General features: G+C 44.6%; 1 protein-coding gene across 2 annotated transcripts in view; it reads right to left on the reverse strand.

Annotated features, from left to right (window-relative positions):
- The window catches only part of LOC140730717 (son of sevenless homolog 1), a 224,410-nt gene that overhangs the window by 121,212 nt on the left and 81,557 nt on the right, over positions 1–21,641 (reverse strand). For both annotated transcript variants that reach the window (XM_073051524.1, XM_073051523.1), the window contains exon 2: positions 11,792–11,917. In XM_073051524.1, coding sequence (XP_072907625.1) covers positions 11,792–11,917 — 126 coding nt within the window. The remainder of the gene's footprint in view (positions 1–11,791; positions 11,918–21,641) is intronic.

The following is a 21,641-nucleotide window of genomic DNA, read 5'->3' on the forward strand; positions in this document are numbered from 1 at the left end:
TCAAACAGAATCCACGTATGGTTTATCACCACCAGTAGCTTATCACAAAGGGGACCATCTTCAAGGGAACCACCACCCAGGCAAGGGTCGACACACCAGTAGATTCCACAAGGTTACCCCAATCACAAACAACATGATAGCCACTTATCCAGTTCCACAACATACGAAATAACTCCAACAGTGATTTGCCACAGGGGTGCCTCTCTTCAATGAACTACCACACCTAGACAAAGGGTAAACAAACAAGTGGTATTCACAAAGGTTTCCCCTCACCAGAGAACCCACTCCTGTGGATTAATTAAGTGACAATCACACTTTCGTATTCGAATGGAAACAAACTCACCCTCACAGGTACTTAGAGAGAGCCATTTATCAATACTCTGGATCAATCTTAACTCACCCCTTTTTGGCTACTGAAAGTTTAACTCACTGGTGTCTTCCATTAACTGAATCCATCTTGACTCTGAGCTGTGTCTTTCTGTGTGTCTGTGACTGTCCTTGTATATTCAAAACAAGCCGCAGGAAAAATGTAAACATTCATTCTCATTCCCTCGGCATTTTAAAGTGACAGTCCACAGAAAAAATGAACCCTGGGGGTACCTAACAATACAATTTTGAATTCATTGTTCCCTCAATGACTGCAAGCCATCCAGGCTTGAGGTAGCAAAGCAGTCCTAAAAGATGATGCTCCTTCCACCATGCAACAGATGAGTGAGGTTTTGGTGTTGGTGTGCAGTGCCCTTTTCCCTCCAATCAAAGCAATGTGCACTTCTGCCAGAAAGTTCAACTTTTGTCTCATTTGTCCACAGAGCATTGTAGAACATCCAGATGGTCTTTTGCAAACTTGAGATTTGCAGTAGTGTTATTTTTTTTTGGAGAGCAGTGGGTTCCTTTGTGGTGTTCTTCCATGAACACCATTCTTGTTCAGTGTTTTTCTTATAGTGGACTATATTTAGGACTTACATGTAGATCATACTTTTGCTAAAATAGGAAAATTTCTACAGGGTTCATGATCTTTCCAGCACCACTGTACCCATGTAATCACAAATGGTTGATGCATATTTTTGGAATGTGGAAGGAAATTAGAGCACCTAAAGCAAGGACACTTCAAAGAGAGAACATGTAAATTTTGCTCAGAAAGGTCAGGATTGCATGGAAGTGACATGGAAACTGACAACAAAGGTAATGAAAATGCCAGATTCTTTAACATTTCAGTAAGCAGTCATCAATGAACCACATTAAAAAAAGGTTGGGAGGATGCAGAGTAAGAATAAAGTGAAGACGTTCAACATTTCATGCAAAAACGGTCATAGCTTGGACTCACTGAAGCTCCTAGAACTAAGTACAAATTTAATTATCATTCAACCATTCATAAATACCCATGAATACAGCCAAACAAAACAGCATTCCTCTGGAGCCATGGTGCAAAATACTGTACAAGGCATATATAGAACATGTAAGACAGCAGTAAGCATACAGTCAATACAAAACAAAATATAGCCCAAGTACCTAAGAGACATATCCTGCAGATTAATGGTGCATGGACGATTGGCCTGTCCCCAAGCTAGCATGGATGCCACGCCACAGCACTTCCGGCATCTTCTCTTCTGGGCAGCAGCAACAGGTGAGGTCACAGCATGAGGCCTAGTCTACACTACAACTAAGACCACGCAGACCCCCCTGCTGTTGGTCTTGTCAATAGACCAGCAAATCGGATTTGCAGTATTCCAGACTACCAATGTTCTGCAGGGTCTTGTGTGCACAATAAAAACCTTAAAAGACAATCACTCGCTGTTAGACTGCACACCTCCTTTGCGCACTGACTCCAACATCTTTCTGTAGAAGGCAGCAACACAGTCCGTACAAAGTCCGGCTTCTCCAGACCTGCTATTGAGGAACTTGCTGATGGGGCAGACCTATAGTACCTGAAGTTCTTAATGTCCAGTAGTGTCTTGCAATTGTAAAAAATATTTTAAAAAGACAAAAAACAACTTTTGTTGGTCCTGGAGAGGGCACTGTTTCCGTGCGTGCTGCCATCTTGGAAGACCAGAGACACATTCAATTTCAAGAAAGCGAACAGAGTTACAGTAGTAACTGATCAATGTAAGAATGGATTCAGCAAGCAAATGAGGGTAATGGTGACACGAGTGAATCTGCAGATGCTGGAAATAAATTTAAAAACACGAAATGCTGGCAGAACTCAGCAGGCCAGACAGCATCTATGGGAGGAGGTAATAACGACGTTTCGGGCCGAAACCCTTCATCAGGAGTGAATGAAGGGTTCCTGATGAAGGGTTTCGGCCCGAAACGTCGTTATTACCTCCTCCCATAGATGCTGTCTGGCCTGCTGAGTTCTGCCAGCATTTCGTGTTTTTTTATTTATTTCCAGCATCTGCAGATTCACTCGTGTTGCCTTTGAGGGTAATGGTGGAAGGGTTCTGGTTAGGCCCTATTCAAGGAAGCAAAGGGCCTTCAGGGGTGGGGTGGAGAAATAGGGAGATTAAATATCTTAAGCAAAGACGAGTCAAGTGCATCAGGAAACTAAAGGAAGGCACTGGGTGGCATGGACCTAAGTGAGAAGAAACTGGACAAAAGGAGAAAGAATAGGGTCAAGGATGGAAGAATCAATGTGTCTATTGAGTCACTATTGCCTGTAGAGGGAATTAGGTTATGGACTGTCAGGGAGACAATGTCCTCATGGTCAGTGGTGAGGTACGGTATAATGGAAAATGAAAAGCTGTCTGAGGGCTGATGGACAGCCTCTACAAGGTGAAAGTCATTTCACCAAATCACAAAAGTACTATCATTATCACCAATGATAACGATGTTTAGACTCGTCATTAGTGATATAACTGTTACAAAGATCAACAAAGGATAGATAATCATCACGCCGAAGGATGTCGCTCATACCTAGTGAGAACGGTTGAGGTCCCACGTCTTCATCTTATCTTTATTCATGTTGCTTAACCTTTATCAAATAATCACCTAATCCAACATTTTTCCTTTAATGTTCAGTTTTGCAGAATTTCTCACCCTTCCTAAATGGCTTTCCATTCAAAGGTTCTTAGCATCCCTTCTTTCTCAATGACAAGATATTCTGCATCGCCATTTGAAAGAAGGACTCAGCTGAAAAATGTATGCTTTAACACTATTTTGACCCATTCAAACCTCTTTTACCCTGGTCTGAAATATCAACATTAGATCTTTCTCAATCTCAAGGACCATCTAAGCCACCTTCAACATCCCCTTCCTCTATTTCTATATCAGCCTATTGCCTGCTGAAACTCTCATTCATGTTTTATCATGTCCACATCCAATTATGACAATATAAGCTAATTTCCATCTGAAGTCCCACACTGCTGAACAAATGATATAACAGCAAAGAGAAATATCTAGCATATTTCGATGAGACAATAAGACAGGCAGAACTTGGCCATTGAGTCAATCGAGTTCACACCGTCATCAATCACAGCTTGTTTGTCCTTCTGAACCCCATTCTCCAGCTTTCTCCCCATAACCTTTGATGCCCTTACTAATCAAGACCGATCAACCTCCGCTTTAAATGTGCCCGATGATTTGGCCTCAAAAGCCATCTGGTATAATGAATTCCACAGATTCAGCACCCTTTGGCTAAAGAAATTCTTCCTCCCTGTCCTAAAGAGACACCCTTGTATTCCACAGGGATACATTCACTAGGGAACATTCCTCTCCAAATCAGCTCTTTCTAGACCCTTCAATATTTGATAGGTTTCAATGAGATCCTCCGATTCTTATAAACTCCAGCAAGTACTGGCCCAGAGCCATCATGCACTCTTCATACATTAACCCTTTCATCCCAGGGATTATTCTCATGGACCTACTCTGGACCCTCTCCAATGCTAGCAAATCCTTTTTTTAAAAAAAAAGATAAGAGGCCCAAAAGCTTCAAATGCAGTTGGACAATGCCTTATAAAGCCTCAGCATTACATCCTTGCTTTTATATTACACTCTTCTTGAAATAGCATTTGCCTTCCTTACTACCAACTCAAGCAATACGTTGACCTTTAGGGAATCCTGCACCAAGCTCAAATAAGATCCTTTGCACTTCCAAGTTTTGAATTTGCTCACCACCGTTATTCCTTTTACCAAAGGATACCCTTCCATCTGCCTTTTTTTTTGCCCATTCTCCTAATATGCCCAAGTCCTTCTGCATACTCCCTACTTCAACACTATCTACCCCTTCACCTATCTTTGTCATCGTCCACAAACCTGGCCATAAAGTTATCAATTCCATCATAAAGATCATTGATATATAATGTAAAAAGAAACGCCTCAACACTGACCCCTGTGCAGCATCTCTAGTCACTGACAGCCAACCAGAAAAAGCCCCCTTTATTCTTTGCCTCCTACCAGTCAAACATCTTCTATCCGTGCTGGTACCTTTCCTGTAATACCATGGACTATTATCTTGTTCAGCAGTCTCATGTTCGCCACCTTGTCAAAGGCTGTCTGAAAATCCAAATTAACAATATTACCTGACCCTCCTTTATCATCCTGTCTGTTATTTCCTCAAAGAATTCCAACAGATTTGTCAGGCAAGATGTTCCAAGAAGTAAACCATGCTGACTTCAACCTACAGAGGTGCTAGAAAGTTTGTGAACCCTGTAGAATTTTCTCTATTTCTGTATAAATATGAACTAAATTGTGATCAGATCTTCATGCAAGTCCTAAAACTACATAAAGAGAACCCAATTAAATAAATATAATCCAATATTAGATGCATTTGTTGAAAAGAATAGGTAAACCTTGGGGATAATGTCTTCTACAAAAGCTATTTGGAGTCAGGTATTCCAATCAACGAGGTGAGATTGGAGATGTGAGTTGTAGAGGTGCCCTACCCTGAAGATTAATAGAATTTGGATAATGCAATGATCAGAAAGACAAGAATAAGTCAACAACAAAATGATTTAAAAAGAAGAAAATTCATGTTTTGGAATGGCTGAGACAAAGTCCTGACCTTAACCCTATAGAAATGTTGTGGAAGGGCCTGAAGCAAGCAGTTCATTCAAGGATGCCCATCTATATCACAGAGTTGAAGTAGTTTTATAAGGAGGAATGGCTAAAATTCCTCCAAACCAATGTGCAGGACTGATTAACAGTTACCGCAAATGTTTTGTTGAAGTTATTGCTGTACAAGGGGGTCACACCAGTTACTGAAAGCAAAGAGTCACATACTTTTTCCAACAAATACATGTAATATTGGATCATTTTTCTCAATAAATAAATAAATACGATTTTTTTTGTGTTACCTATTTAATTGGGTTCTCTTTACCTAGTTTCAGGACTTACATGAAGATCCGATCACATTTTAGGTCATACTTATGCTGAAATTGAGAAAATTCTACAGCGTTCACAAACTTTCTAGCACCACTGTATTTTATCATGTGCTTTCAACTACCTCGAAATCTCATCCTTAATAATGGACTCTTAACATCTTGTCAACTTCTGAATCTCTTTCAGAACCCTAGGGTGAAGCCTTCTGGTCTAGGTGATTATCTACATTTCAGCTTCCCAAGTACCTTCTCTTTAGTAATAGCGACTATATTCACTTCTGCCTCCTGACGCTCTCAAATTTATGGTATATTGCTGGTGTCTTTCACAATGGAGATTGATGCAAAATACCTAGAGTTCATCCACCATTTCTCTGTTCCCCTTCATTTTTCCAGCATCATTTTCCACTATTCCGATATTCACTCTTGACTCTCTTTTACTCTTTATATATTGTTACGAATGTGACGCAACTCTGAGGGGCCGAAGGGTACAAAGTCGCCCCCCCCTCCTTTTTGAGAATCACAAGATCGCTATTAATTCGGGTCTGGGACCCAGGAAATGAGAGAGACACACGCAGAATCCACACGGTTTGGGATGTATCCTGGCCTCAGCGAAACGAAACCACTGATAACGGCTACTGTCTCTTGGAGACGGAATTGTGTATTGAGTACTGTACTATTCATTGAAACCCCTCAGGGGACAACCAGAGTGGGCTGGTTGAGGGATTGCATCATCCCAACCTGATTGACATCTGAGACCCCGTGAGCAAGGATAAAAGAGGGTCTGGGGAACAACCCCTTTAGACACACCAGGAGAAACGCTGGAAATCCAGTGACAGCGTTTAATAGCGACAGCCGGTGAGGGCTCGTGTGCGTCCTCCCTTGCCTGGGTTAGGCGGGCTCATCAAGGAAGAACGGGCTTAGCTAAAGGAGAGGCCACAAGTGAACGGCCACACCAACGGGACTCCAGACGGATCGAAATCATAAAAGGAAGGCCGGCAAGTTTTTCTCCCAAATCTCTCTCTCTCTCTCTCCAACCATTGCAACCCAGCGGTCCCCAAAGGCTGCAGCCTGCATGAACTGAGTGAACTTTATATTTCGGCTAGACAATGATAGAGCTTATTTCTTATTGATTATTATTATACCTGCACTTTTAGATTTAGTATTGACGACGTATATTATCTGTATATTTGCATTATTATTATTTTTGTGTATTTTTACTAATAAATACTGTTAAAAATAGTATCATCAGACTTCAACGGACTTCTCTATCTCTGCTGGTAAGTGACCCAGTTACGGGGTTCGTAACAATATCTGAAAAAAACTTTGGTAACCGCTTTTATATTATTGACTAGCTTAACTTCATATTTTGTGGTGACCCACTTTCCAGTGCACTCGAACCGGCTCACAAAATGGCAGAGAGGCTGGCCCCAAAAAGGGCACCAGGCCTTCTTCACCAGCAAGGTGAAAAGCCCATGTGTGGGAAGGGACTGTGAATATGCGCCCCCTACAGTATTCCCGCCCGGGGAGGGTGGAAACGGGAAGGCTTAAAGGCGAGGCCGCGAAGTTTTAATAAATCTTCTACGCAACTGCAACTCACCGTCTGCGTGTCGTTATTCCAGCACTATGTGTAGCACGCCGTTACAATTGATTACCCCGATGGCCCAAACGATATTTGGACCGACGATGAACGACGCCGCATTTGTTCATGCAGTTCCGTTAAAACTGCTAAGCTTCTGGACACTGCAACCTCACCTATGGTTCCAACAAGCAGAAGCCCAATTCCACATTCGGCAGATAACCTCGGATTCCACATGTTACTACTAAGGTGAGATCCTTCAACCAGGAGACAGCTGCCCAGGTTGAGGAGTTCAAACAGTCGCCCCCAGAGGACGGCAAATACACAGCATTCAAAGCCCTGCTCATAAGGACTTTTGGACTTTCACGGCATGAACGAGCTGCCTGCTTACTGCACTTGGATGGTTTGGGAGACAGGCCGCCGTCGGCATTAATGAACGAGATGCTGGCCCTGGCTGAAGGACACAAGCCCTGCCTCATGTCTGAGCAGGCGTTCCTAGAGCAGCTGCCCAAGGACATACGCCTGCTGCTATCCGACGCGGATTTCAGCAACCCCCGGAAGGTAGCAGTCCAGGCAGATGTGCTGTGGAAAGCCAAGGAGGAGAGTGGGGCGTCCGTCGCACAGATCACCAAGCCACGCGCCCAACAGCAGACCAGACCAGACCAGGCCCGGCAGCAAAGCCCACAAAACCCAGAGGCAGGAGTGTAGAGGCCAACGAACAATGGTGCTTCTACCATCAGCGGTGGGGCACAGAAGCCCGCCACCATAGCCCGCCCTGCAACTTCCCGGGAAATGCCAGGGCCAGCCGCTGCTGATGGCTACGGCGGCTGGCCATCAGGATAGCCTCCTGTATGTCTGGGACAAACAGCTGGGACGCCGCTTTTTGGTTGACACCGGAGCCGAGATCAGCGTCTTACCTCCGACAAGTTACGACACCTGCAACAGAGAACCGGGACCCACCCTGAGGGCCGCAAATGGCAGCACAATACAGACCCACTGCACCCGTACGGTGCGGCTACAGTTCGGCTCCAGCCAGTTCACGTGGGACTTCACACTGGCTGCCGTAGCCCAACCACTCCTGGGGCAGATTTTTTGCGAGCTCACAGCCTGCTGGTCAACCTGCAAGAGAAGAGACTAGTCCACGCCAAGACTTTTCAAACATTCTCCCTGGGTGAAGCCAAGTTGCCAGCCCCACACCTGGACTCCATCACACTGTCCTTCACCAGAGTCCTGGCGGATTTCCCATCAGTTTTGGCACCGCAGTTCACGGCAGCCATGCCCAGACACGGAGTACAGCACCACACCCGACCCAAGGACCACCCCTTCACGCCTGTGCTCGAAGGCTTCCCCCGGACAAGCTCCGACTGGCGAAAAGAGTTCAAGAGGATGGAGGACTTGGGAATCATACAGCGGTCCGACAGCCCATGGGCCTCCCCCCTGCACACGGTGCCCAAAGCAACAGGAGGCTGGAGATCTTGCGGCGACTACCACAGACTGAACGAGGCTACAACACCGGACCGCTACCCTGTGCCGCACATTCAGGACTTTGTAGCAAACCTGCACGGCGCAAGGATCTTTTCCAAGATAGACCTCGTCCGGGGATACCATCGAGTTCTGAGGCATCCGGACGACATCCCCAAAACAGCAATCATCACTCCATTCGGCCTAAAGAATGCCGCACAGACATTCCAGCGGCTCATGGACACGGTGGGACATGACCTGGACTTTGCATTCATCTATTTGGACGACATCCTCATAGCCAGCAGTAGTCATCAGGAGCATCTGTCCCACCTCCGTCAACTCTACGTCCGACTGAGTGAATACGGCCTAACAATCAACCTGGCCAAATGTCAGTTTGGACTCAACACCATCGACTTCCTGGGCCATAGGATTACTAAAGACGGGGCAACCCCTCTGCCCGCCAAGGTAGACGCAGCCCGCCACTTTCCTCGCCCAACACATTCAAAGGCCTGCAGGAATTCGTGGGTATGGTGAATTTCTACCACTGCTTCCTCCCCTCAGTAGCCCGAATCATGCGCTCCCTGTTCACCCTGATGTTGGGTAATGGCAAGGACATTACCTGGGATGAAGAGGCCGCAGCCGCTTTCGTTAAAACCAAAGAAGCCTTGGCAAATGCCGCGATGCTAGTGCACCCCAGAACAGACGTCCCTACTGTCCTCACAGTGGACGCATCCAACACAGCAGTCAGTGGAGTGCTGGAACAACTCATCGAGGGTCGCTGGCAACCCCTGGTGTTCTTCAGCGAACACCAATGACCACCCGAACTCAAATACAGTGCTTTCGACCGGGAGCTGTTGGCACTATACCTGGCAATCCGGCATTTCAGGTACTTCTTAGAAGGTAGGCCCTTCACCGCGTTCACGGACCACAAACCGCTTACCTTTGCGTTCACGAAGGCGTCCGACCACTGGTCGTCCCGCCAGCAGCGACATCTGTCCTACATCTCCGAATACACGACGGACATCCAACATGTCTCGGGAAAGGACAACGTCGTGGTGGACGCACTATCCAGACCTACCATCCAAGCCCTGTCCCAGGGGTGGACTATGCAGCGCTGGCGGAGACGCAGCAGGCAGATGATGAGATCCCTAGTTACAGACTGCAGTCTCCGGCTTGCAGCTCCACGACTCCCCGTAGGCCCAGGTGAGAGGACCCTACTGTGTGACGTAGCTACTGGCCAACCTCGCCCCATCGTCCCAGCAGCCTGGCGGCAGCGAATTTTCAACTCCATTCACAACTTAGCATGCCCCTCCATCAGGACAACCGTCCGAATGGTCTCCAACAGGTTCGTTTGGCATGGACTCCGCAAGCAGGTCAGTGAATGGGCCAAAACGCGCATGCACCGCCAAACAGCCAAGGTGCAGTGGCACACCAAAGCCCTGCCACAGCAGTTCTACCCCACCCGCCGGCGTTTCGACCACATTCATGTGAGTATCGTGGGCCCCTGCCAGTGTTGCGAGGAGCGCAGCACCTGCTAACTATCGTAGACCGGTTCACAAGATGGCCAGAGGCAGTCCTGGTCACCGACACCACCTCCAAATCCTGCACCCGAGCACTGATTGCAACCTGGGTATCTCGCTTTGGTGTACCGGCCCACATTACGTCCGACAGAGGCTCCCAGTTCACCTCCAGCCTGTGGTCAGCTATGGCCAGCCTTTTGAGAACACAGCTACACCACACAACTGCCTACCACCCACAATCGAACGGACTAGTGGAGCGTTTCCACCGTCACCTGAAGTCGGCTCTCATGGCCCGCTTGAAAGGGCCTAACTGGGTGGACGAGCTTCCCTGGGTCCTGCTCGGAATCCGCATGGCGCCCAAAGAGGATCTGCACACCTCATCGGCCGAGTTGGTGTACGGCGCACCCCTGGTCGTCCCAGGAGAGTTCATACCAGCCCCAAGGGGGCAAGAGGAAGAACCCGCAGCAGTCCTGGACAGACTACGTGAGAGGCTCGGTAACCTGGCCCCCATACCCACTTCATGGCATGGACAGAGCCCAACCTGCGTACCCAAAGACCTGCAGCACCGTAAGTTTGTTCTTGTATGACGGGGTGGACATTGAGCACCACTACAGCGGCCCTACGAGGGGCCGTTTAAGGTGATTGGGAACAACGGGTCCACGTTCATGCTGGACATTGGGAGGAAAGAGGTTTTCACGGTGGACCGACTCAAACCAGCCCATGTGGACTTGGTGCAGCCAGTCGGAGCTCAGGCACTGCGGCACAGAGGCAGACCTCCCAAACAGAGCCCGACTCAGACTGTGGACATTGGGGGGGGGGGGGGTGTATCGCCGGTTCTGGGGGGGGGGTTATGTGGTTACCCACTTTCCAGCGCACTCGAACCGCCTCACAAAATGGCGTGCGCCGGCAGAGAGGCCAGCCCCAAAAAGGGCGTCAGGTCTTCTTCACCAGCAAAGGGGAAAGCACCGGAAGGGACTGTGAATATGCACCCCCTACAGCATTCCTGTCCGGGGAGGGCGGAAACGGGAAGGCTTAAAAGCGAGGCCGCGAAGTTTGAATAAATCTTTTACACAACTGCAACTCGCTGTCTGCGTGTCGTTATTCCAGCGCTGTGTGTAGCACACTGCTACAATTTCATAATTACTCTCCTTATTGTTTTTTAAATTGCTTTCTGTTAGTTGCTGAAAGCTTCCCAATCCTCTACCTTCCCATTAACTTTTACTATGTTGTATGCTCGCTCTTTTGCTTTTATGCTGTCTTTGTCTTCCCTTGTCAGCCATGGTTGCCTCATCCTCCCTTTAGAAGGCTGCTTCTTTGGAATGAACTGATCCTATGCCTTCCAAATTGGTCCCAGATTCTGGAGCAACTGCTGTTATGCTATCATCCCTGCTACTATCCATTTCCAATCAACTTTGGCCAGCTCCTCTCTGTCTCTACTGATTTTAGTTTCTTCCTATCAAGCTGTAAGGTGAATTCTATCATCAGTGATTATGAGCACTGCCTCCTCAGGGTTCTTTTACTTTAAGTTCCCAAATCAAATCTGGTTGACAATCCAAATTATTTTTTCCCTAGTGGGTTTAACTATAATTTCCTTGGTGCATGTGCTGTAGATTACAGGTGTGTAACTTGTGAGGGTATGAAAACTACAGAACCAAAAAAAAATTCAGACACTGAAGTATCTTGATACAAGAAATGCAGGCTTGATTAAGACAGATGGGAAGGAAAGGAACAATGGGAAGAGGATCAGCTTGAACAAAGGACATTATGGAAGTAAGTGCTGAAGTATTAAAACAATCCAGAAAGGCTTGTTATGACAGGTTTATTGTCTCAGTTAGGATATGTCCTTGTTAAGCAACTAAGTGTCATTAAACAACTGGTTTAAATTCTTTTGCCATATATAATTTAGTTCTATTTCAGCTTACCTCCACATCTGGAACACTGCGGGGCTGAACCAGACACAACATGCTTAGTAGCTGTAGAATTAGCTCTTCAATATATTGCAAAGCATCCTCAGTAGATTTAAGTTTGGGATGTACTTGTTGTTGAACCTGTCAACACCAAATGGAAAAGCAATTTACAATTAAAACTGAAACAAAACAATTAATAAATACACATTTCATAATTTTTAAATTTCCCAAATAATACTTCAAATACCCGACTAAAAAGGTTATTTCCATATTCAATTTTTATGGTATTCTCAGCTGTATATTTTTGATTGGCAGTATACTCAACTCTAACAAAAAAAATGTTAATATATTCTAAATGTGGTCACCTTTTTGGCTCATCTACATTCATCCATCCAGAAAGGTCAAGTTCTCTCCCATGACAAATTTGGTTCTGCTTTGGATATGTTACAGGTCCACTGGCTTCATTAGCAATTAAACAGAGACAGGTGTATAAAAAGAGCCCAAAAGATCATCGGAAACCCAAGTCACCCCAACCACAAACTGTTCCAGCTGCTGTCATCTGAGAAATGGTACCACAGCATAAAAGCCATGACCAACAGGCTCCAGGACAGCTTCTTCCAGCAGGCCATCAAACTGATTAATTCACACTGATAATTGTATTTTTATGCTATATTGACTGTCCTGTTGTACATACTATTTAGTACAAACGACTATTTGCACATTTAGACGGAGGCATAATGTAAAGATTTTTACCCCTTATGTATGTGAAGGATGTAAGTAATAAAGTCAATTCACAGTTCAAATGCTGTTTGTATGCCTAATTTTTCTGGGGGTTCACTTGACTGATATTATTGATTTGCAGAAGAGGATCATCTGGGATGTCATAGTGCTATTGCGTGACTTGAATTAGATATTCTTATCTTTAGAGCAAGTACTTCTTTGATCATCCAGAAGGCACATCAAGCATACACAAAGTTTAACTGAATTATCTAACTCCTTTTACTTCACTGAAGGTGAACATTCAAGGTCATGTATGTTCAATCAGATTGCTTCAATCAAACCTTTCCATTTATTCATGATCTTTAATTACTACAAAAACCCTCCCAACATCTGGTAATAATTTTACTCAACTTAAAGAGGATCTATTTCTACAAGTCCGCCACTCAGCCCTGGATGAGCACCCATTCTCTGCAAATAACTGTTTTTCCGCTGTCTGATTTCAGTGCAAGTTTTTGGTTAAAGTGCATTCAATCAGAAGTGGAATCCACCTGCTTAACAGTCGAGACCTTTACTTGACTTCTACTTAGGAAATGATGCAGAGCCAATAACCAAGAAGAAATGCAAATCACTGGAATGGAATCTTGATCTCTATTTGAGCCTAGACTGCATTTCACAGATTTGCAGGAAATCAAGACTATTCAGAGCTAAGCTTAACTCAGCTATTATATTTTTAGGATGAATTTTACCAAAGACCTCTTCCTATTAACAGAAATCCTAAAATGTGATTGCTCAATAAGGAAGAATTTGGTATTGTATTGCACACATATTGCATTTCTTAATTTAAAAGTCAATTCAATGCAATAATCAAAGTGTGTGTGAAAATAATTTATCAGCACTAAATAAACCCTTAGTTTAAAGCCAGAGTCCCTTATTCTACACACTTAATTATGAAATTGTATTCCAGATTAACCATTACTAATCTTTGAATCTTCACATCTTCTCATGCCCCACTAAATTAATCTCTTCCTTCTTTGACTTATCCCATCTACTTTCATCTGGTCCTCCCTTTCCACCTGCATCAGGACACCTCTTGGACTCACAAGCATTCTGGCCACTTTCAATTTCTTTGGCACCAACATCCCATGGGCATCCAGTCTTTATACATTTCCATCTCCCCCCCCCCCCCCCCCAGGAAGGATTTAGAGCCGTCTGCTTCTTTCTTGAGCAAGTAGTCATGGGCTCTTGCATGGGCTACAACTACAACTGTCTTTTCATTGGCTACATGTAACCATCTTTATCCCAAACCTATTCTGGCACCTCTCCATAACTCTTTCACCATTATAATGATAACTGCATTGGTGCTGCTTCCTATAATCATGTGAAACTCCTCAATTTTATCACCTTTGCTACAGATTCATTTGGACCACTTTTGACACCAAGACCACAAATTGTCACTATAAATACAAAGTCAGCAAAATTAAATAAAGCATTCAAAACCAGGCAGTGATTAGAAAATGGAAACTTTTAGACAAGGTTCAATTGAGGTATTAGAGCAAATAAACAGATTTTTACAGGAGTGATATAAAAATGAGATCCTAATATGGTTAATGAAGTAGAGAAGAATTCAAAGAGCATAAAAATAGCACATGGCATTTGTGAATGACTCAAATTTTCTATGCTGCATTTTCTATTTCTCTTGATTGTCTTTAAGTCATGATCAGGGACCCTCCAATCTTATAATGCATGTCTGAATACAAATAATTTTCTGTGACAAATCTCTGCTGTACATTGTTAACGTAATGAACTTTACCAATACAGGTGTGCCCCCCCGCCTTTACAAAGGTAGAGCGTTCCTATGAAACCTCTCTTAAGCTGAAATGGCGTAAAGCGAAGAACCATTAATTTTATGGGAAAATTTTTCGTAAAAGCAAAAATCCTCTTTGTAATGCAAAAACAGGCTACTAATGTAGGTCTTTTGTAAAAGCGAAGTGGCTTTTTGTAAAGCGAACATTTGTAAAGCGGGGGACACCTGTACCAGTGCATTAATGATGCTGTATTAAAAGAAACTGCTAATCATAATCTTGGCCACTAGGTGTCAATAATGCTATTAACATTTTGATGCTTTTTAAAAATCAGATATGGTATAATTCTCTGGTATCTTGCTTCGGGTTCAGAGAACATTTCCAGGAACAAAAGCACCAAATTGGCTTCTCTGTGATGTGTGAACCTCTGCTCTCGCAGGTCCTGGGCATTGCTATGCCAGGTGCCTTTTCACAGGGTTTTGACCTGAAAAGTCAGCAATTCTTTTTCTCTCATAGATGCTGCTCGACCCAGTAGGTACATCCAATAAGATTTGCTTCAACTAGTACAAACTCTGTCCTAGTTGTGCCAACCTTTTAACCTACTTTAAAATCAAGCTAACCCTAACCTCCTCTATAAATGCACTATTTTTCTATCATCCGTGTGCCTATTTAAGTATTTCTTAAATGCCCCTAATGTGCCTGCCTCTATCACCGGCCAAAAAAGGGCATTCCATGCACCCACCGCACTCTGTGTAAAAAAAAACTCTGATATCCTCCTTATACTTTCCTTCAATCACTTAAAATTATGTCCCCTTGTATTAGCCATTTCCACCCTGGCAAATACTGGCTATCCACGCTATGTCTCTCATCATCTTGTATACCTCTATCAAGTCACTTCCCATCCACTTTCGCTCCAAAGAGAAACTCCCTAACTCACAAAACCTATCTTTATAAGACATGCTCACTAGTCAAGGCAGCATCCTCTTCACCCTCTCTAAACCTTCCAAATCCTTCCTACAATGAAGTGACCAGAATGGAACACAAGTGAGGTCTAACCAGAGTTTTATAAAGCTGAATCATTACTTGTGGCTCTTGAACTCAATCCCTGACTAACAAAGGCCAACACACCATACACCTTCTTAACCATCCTGTCAATTTGCATATCAACTTAGAGATTTAGGGATACAGATCCTGAGATCTTTCTGTTCCCCCCCATCATCGAGAATCCCTTCATTACCCTTGTATTCTGCCTTCAAATTCACCCTTCCAAAATGAATCATTTCACAATTTTCTGGGTTGAACTCCACTTGCCACTTCTTTTTTTAAATTTATTTTTATTGAAGGAATGACTCAATACAGAATACATAATGCATTACATTTTCCTCCATTTTGCGTTTATATCTTACCCCTAAACAAACCTCCTCTCACCCTCCCTCCCTGAACATACCATGGCAGCTAATGTATTTACAATACAATTCACAAATACAAGTACGGACATTTCACAGCCATACCCCCACACTACTTCAAGATGAAGGCACACACACATCCACAACATGTCAGATGATCCAGAATACACTCATATTACAATTCATCAACCACCCTGTGAGGTAAACCATATGCTTGTTAAAAGAGAGGCAACTTCCCAAGTACAATCACATGCCCTCAACTAGTAGGTAATTCCTTACGATTCCCAAAATATGACAAGAAAGATCACCATTTCGAATAGAACTTTTTCACAGACCCCCTCAAAGTGAATTTAATCTTTTCTAATTTCAGAAAAAACATTACGTCCTCTAACCAAGCAGCAGCAGATAGGGGAGTGGCTGATTTCCAGACCAGTAAGATTCTCCTATGGGCCAAAAGTGATGTAAATGCAACAATATCCGACTGGTTTGTATTTAAACCCAAAGCACCATCTGCCACACCAAATACAGCTATAAGCGGGCAAGGTCTCAGTGTCACCCCCGAAACCTCACTGATAATTTTAAAAACCAGTGCCCAATAGCCATCAAGCCGAGGGCAAGACCAAAATGCATGCACTAAACCAGCCGGAGAGAAGGAACACCTGTCACAGCCAGCGTCGGTCCCAGGATATATGTCAGCAAGCCTGGCTTTACTTAAATGTACCCTATGTAAAACTTTAAATTGTATGAGCCCCACCTGCCACTTCTGAGCCCAGCTCGCATTCTGTCAATGTCCTGTTGCAAACTACAACGGCCTTCCATACTATCCACGACTCCACCAACCATTGTGTCATCTGCAAACAAATCTACTCTTCTACTTCCTCATCCAAGTAATTTAGAAAAAATAACAAACAGCAGGGGTCCCAGAACAGATCCCAGCAGAACACACTGTTCACTGATCTCCAAGCAGAATACTCTCCATATATTACCTTCAATGGCCAAATCAATTTTGTATCCACATAGCCAAGCTTCCCTGGATCCTATGACCCCTTTCTGAAAGACCCTACCAAGGGAAATATTATCAAATGTCTTTCAGAAAGGGAGCATATCCACTGCTCTACCTTCATTGGTGTGCTTTGTCCATTCCTCAAAGAATTCAAGCAGGCTTTTGAAGCATAGCCAACCCATCACAACGCCATGCTGACTATCCCTAATCATACTATGCTTCTCCAAATACTCATAAATCATATCTCTAAGGATCTCTCCAGTAATGTGCCCAACACTGAAGTATTTGAGTAAGAATTCCAAATAGTCTCATCTTTAGTATCAAGCTGAACTTGAATTTTTTGATGTCCTGTCATTCTAAATACCCAATTGAAAGAGTTATAAACCTATCAGTATCTTTCAATCGCTTAATTCTACAACTTAAATCTGAATTCCAACCTTGGGTTTAATAGAACAATGCCAACCACTGGTACTGTCTTTAAGTTGGAATGTATGGTACTCAGAACTGGTCATAGCACTGAGAAATGCAATGGTGGCATGCTGAGGAAACCTCAGATAACAAAGTATATTGAATATTTGATTTAAAAAAGGGAAGCACATGACAAGCAACTGTAAGCAAATGAGACCTTGGATATAAAGGGTGCATGAAATATTTTTGGTAGGAACGAAAAATGAGAATCCTATCCTACAGGAGGTGGAGGGAAGTTTTTCTAATTGGGAGTCTGCGACTAGTGGTGTAACTAAAGAATAGTGCGAGGACCTTTGCTGTTTGTATGTACATTAACAACTTGGATATGAATGCAAGAGGTTTCAAGTCAGAGTTTAACAGCATAGAAATAGGTCCTTTGCCCCATTACAACCCAGTGAGCTCGTCCCATCAGTCTGCATTTAGCACATAGCATTTTAAACCACTCATCCATGTACTTATCTAGAGGGCTTTTAAATGTATTTAGTGTGCCCCCCCCCCCCCAGCCACCATTGTTGGCAGCTCATTCCAAATATGCACTGCTCTTTGTGTTCAAAGTACTTTGATCTTTGAACCCTTTGTGTAAAGATGCTGCTCCTGATATCCCTTTTAAATCTCTTGCATCTGATCTTAAAGGGATACCACTTTTTTTAAACCATCTGCTCCGTGGGAAAACAACTATGTTCCCGAATCACAAATCTGCAGATGCTCGAAATCCAAGCAACACACAAAATGCTGGGGGAATTTAGCGGACCAAGCAACATCTATAGAAAAAAAGTACAGTTGACATTTTGGCCAAAACATCAACTGTGCTTTTTTTCCATAGATGCTGCCTGGCCTGCTGAGATCCTCCAGTATGTTCCTGAATACTTGAGTGTGTGCCCTCATGCTTCTGTACGTCCTTCCTGATGGCAGAAATGAGAACAAGGGATCACTCCTTTGAGGCATCGTTCCTTGAATATGTCCTGGATGCTATGGAGGCTAGTGCCCATGATGGAACTGACTAGGTTTACACTCTGTGCAGTTTATTTCAATCCAGTGCAGTAGCCTGACCCATCCACACCAGACTGTGATGCAGCCAGTTAGAACGCTCTCCACGGTACATGGACCTACCAGGAACAAGCTGCAGTGGTCCTGTCTCTGGCACTGAGGTTGGACCCTTGACTAGGAAGGGGAGGAGGGAAAAGAAGAGAGCGGTATTGATAGGGATTCTATAGTCAGGGGGGCGGATAGGAGATTTTGTGGGGAAGATCGGGAGTCTTGGATGGTATGTTGCTTCCCTGGTGCCGGGGTCCGAGACATCTCAGATCGGGTGCAGGTTATTCTCGAGAGGGAGGCAAGAATCCAGATGTTGTGGTCCATGTAGGGACCAATGACGTGGGTAGGATGAGTGAGGGGGTCCTGCGTAGGCAGTTCAGGGAGTTAGGTGCGAAGCTGAAGAGCAGGACCTCCAGGGTAACAATCTCAGGATTGCTACCTGTGTCACGTGCGAGTGAGGCAAGGAACTGAAGGATTATAAAGATTAATACGTGGCTGAGAGGATGGTGCAGGAGGGAGGGCTTCAGGTTTGTAGATAATTGGACTTTGTTCCAGGGAAGGTGGGATCTGTTCCGAAGGGACGGTTTACACCTGAACTGGAGCGGTACTAACATTCTTGCAGGGAAGTTTGTTAGTGCTTCTTGGGGGGGGGGGGTTTAAACTAAATTTGCAGGGGCGGGGATCCAGAATGTGAGAGAGGATAGCGAGAGGAAGAATAAAGGATAGGTGGGGACTACACGGTTCCGGAATATTAAGTGTGTAGTAGAGGAAGGTGGGTGGAACAAGTGATAAGGAGGACTCATGTACAGAGGGATGGTCTGACGGAACATGGAGTTAAATGTGTTGAAAGAATAAGTAAATTTAGAAAGGACAACAAAATTCTAGGGGCGTATAGCCCGATGGAAGGTGTCGGGGAGCTGGGTTAAGCACAATAGGCAGCGATTCAAACAGAAAGAGGAGAAATGGGTTAAAAATTCTATATCTGAATGCACGAAGTGTCAGAAATAAGGCGAATGAGCTTGAAGCCCAGGTGCGAATGGGTAACTATGATGTTGTTGGGATAACGGAGACATGGCTGCAGGGAGATCAGACCTGGGAAATGAATGTACAAGGGTATACGTGCTATCGTAGGACAGAAATGTGGGCAGAGGGGGTGGGGTGGCCCTGTTGGGAGGAATGAGATTCAGTCCTTTGCAAGGGGGGGACATAGGGTCAGGAGAAGTAGAGTCTGTGTGGATAGAACTGAGGACAGTAAGGGCAAAAGGACCCAAATGGGTGTTGTCTACAGGCCACCAAACAGTAGCATGGATATTGGGTGCAAGTTGAATAGGGAGTTAACATTGGCATGTGGCAAAGGTAATGTCGCAGTAGTTATGGGGGATTTCAACATGCAGGTGAACTGGGAGAATCAGGTTGGTGCTGGACCACAGGATAGGGAGTTTGTAGAGTGCCTACGAGATGCGTTCTTGGAACAGCTTGTACGAGAGCCGACCAGGGACAAGACTATTCTGGATTTAGTGTTATGTAATGAACAGGATTTGAAAGCGATCTCGCAGTAAAGGAGCCATTAGGAGGTAGTGATCACAATATGATAAGCTTTTATCTGCAATTTGAGAAGGATAAGGGCAGCTCGGAGGTATCAGTGTTGCAGATGAACAGGGGAAACTATGGAGCCATGAGGGAGGAGCTGGCCAAAGTTGACTGGACGGATAGCCTAGCAGAAAAGACAGTGGAACAGCAATGGCAGGTATTCTTGGGAATAATGCACAAGGTGCAAAATCAGTTCATCCCCCACAGAAGGAAGGATTCAAAGGGGGGAAAGGGGCCAAGTGGTTGACAAAGGAAGTCAGAGATTGCACAGCATTAAAAAAAAGGAAATATGACAGAGCTAAGGTGAGTGGGAGGACAGATGATTGGGAAGTGTTTAAGGAACAACAGAACTTAACTAAAAAGACAATACGGGGAGAAAAAATGAGGCACGAACACAAGCTAGCCAGGAATATAAAGGAAGATAGCAAAAGCTTTTTTAGGTATGTGAAGAGAAAGAAGATAGTTAAGAACAACGTTGGGCCCTTGAAGAATGAATTGGGTGAAATTGTTATGGGAAACAGAGAAATGGCAGAAGAATTTAATGAGTACTTTAGATCTGTTTTCACTAGGGAAGACACAAGCAATCTCCCAGATGTATGGATGGGCCAAGGACATAGGGTAACAGAGGAAATGAAACAGATTGACATTCGGAAGGAAATGGTGATGAGAAGACTGATGGGATTGAAGGCTGACAAATCCCCAGGTCCAGATGGTCTGCACCCTAGGGTACTAAAGGAGGTGGCCCTGGAAATTGCGGATGCATTGGTAATCATTTTCCAATGTTCCTTAGATTCAGGATCAGTCCCTGAGGATTGGAGAATGGCTAATGTTATCCCACTTTTTAAGAAAGGAGGGAGGGAGAAAACAGAGAACTATCGACCTGTCAGCCTGACATCGGTGGTGGGGAAGATGCTAGAGTCCATTATTAAGGATGAAATAGTGGCATATCGAGATAGCAGTGATAGGATTGGGCCGAGCCAGCATGGATTTACCAAGGGTAAATCATGCTTGACTAATCTGTTGGAGTTTTTCGAGGATGTAACCAGGAAGTTAAACGGGGGAGATCCAGTGGATGTAGTGTACCTCGATTTTCAGAAGGCATTTGATAAGGTCCCACATAGAAGATTGGTGGGTAAAATCAAAGCTCAGGGCATCGGGGGGAAGGCATTGACATGGATAGAAAACTGGTTGGCAGATAGAAAGCAAAGGGTAGCGGTGAATGGGTGTTTCTCGGAATGGCAGGTGGTGACTAGTGGGGTGCCACAGGGCTCGGTATTAGGACCACAGCTGTTTACCATTTACATTAACGATTTGGATGATACTAAGCTGGGTGGCAGTGTGACATGTGATGAGGATGTTAGGAGAATTCAGGGTGACTTGGATAGGCTGGGTGAGTGGGCAGATACTTGGCAGATGGCGTTTAATGTGAATAAGTGTGAGGTTATCCACTTTGGGAGTAAGACAGGAAGGCAGATTATTATCTGAACGGTATAGAGTTGGATAAGGAAGTAATACAAAGAGATCTCGGGGTCCTTGTTCATCAGTCACTGAAGGTGAATGAGCAAGTGCAGCAGGCAGTGAAGAAGGCTAATGAAATGTTGGCCTTTACTACAAAGGGAATTGAGTACAAGAGCAAGGAAATCCTCTTGCATTTGTACAGGGCCCTGGTGAGGCCACGCCTGGAGTATTGTGTACAGTTTTGGTCTCCAGGGTTAAGGAAGGACATCCTGGCTGTAGAGGAAGTGCAGCGTAGATTCACGAGGTTAATCCCTGGGATGTCTGGACTGTCTTATGCAGAGAGGTTAGAGAGACTGGACTTGTACACGCTGGAATTAAGGAGA

The sequence above is a fragment of the Hemitrygon akajei genome, chromosome 7, assembly GCF_048418815.1.
Source record: "Hemitrygon akajei chromosome 7, sHemAka1.3, whole genome shotgun sequence".
Classification (NCBI taxonomy): domain Eukaryota; kingdom Metazoa; phylum Chordata; class Chondrichthyes; order Myliobatiformes; family Dasyatidae; genus Hemitrygon; species Hemitrygon akajei.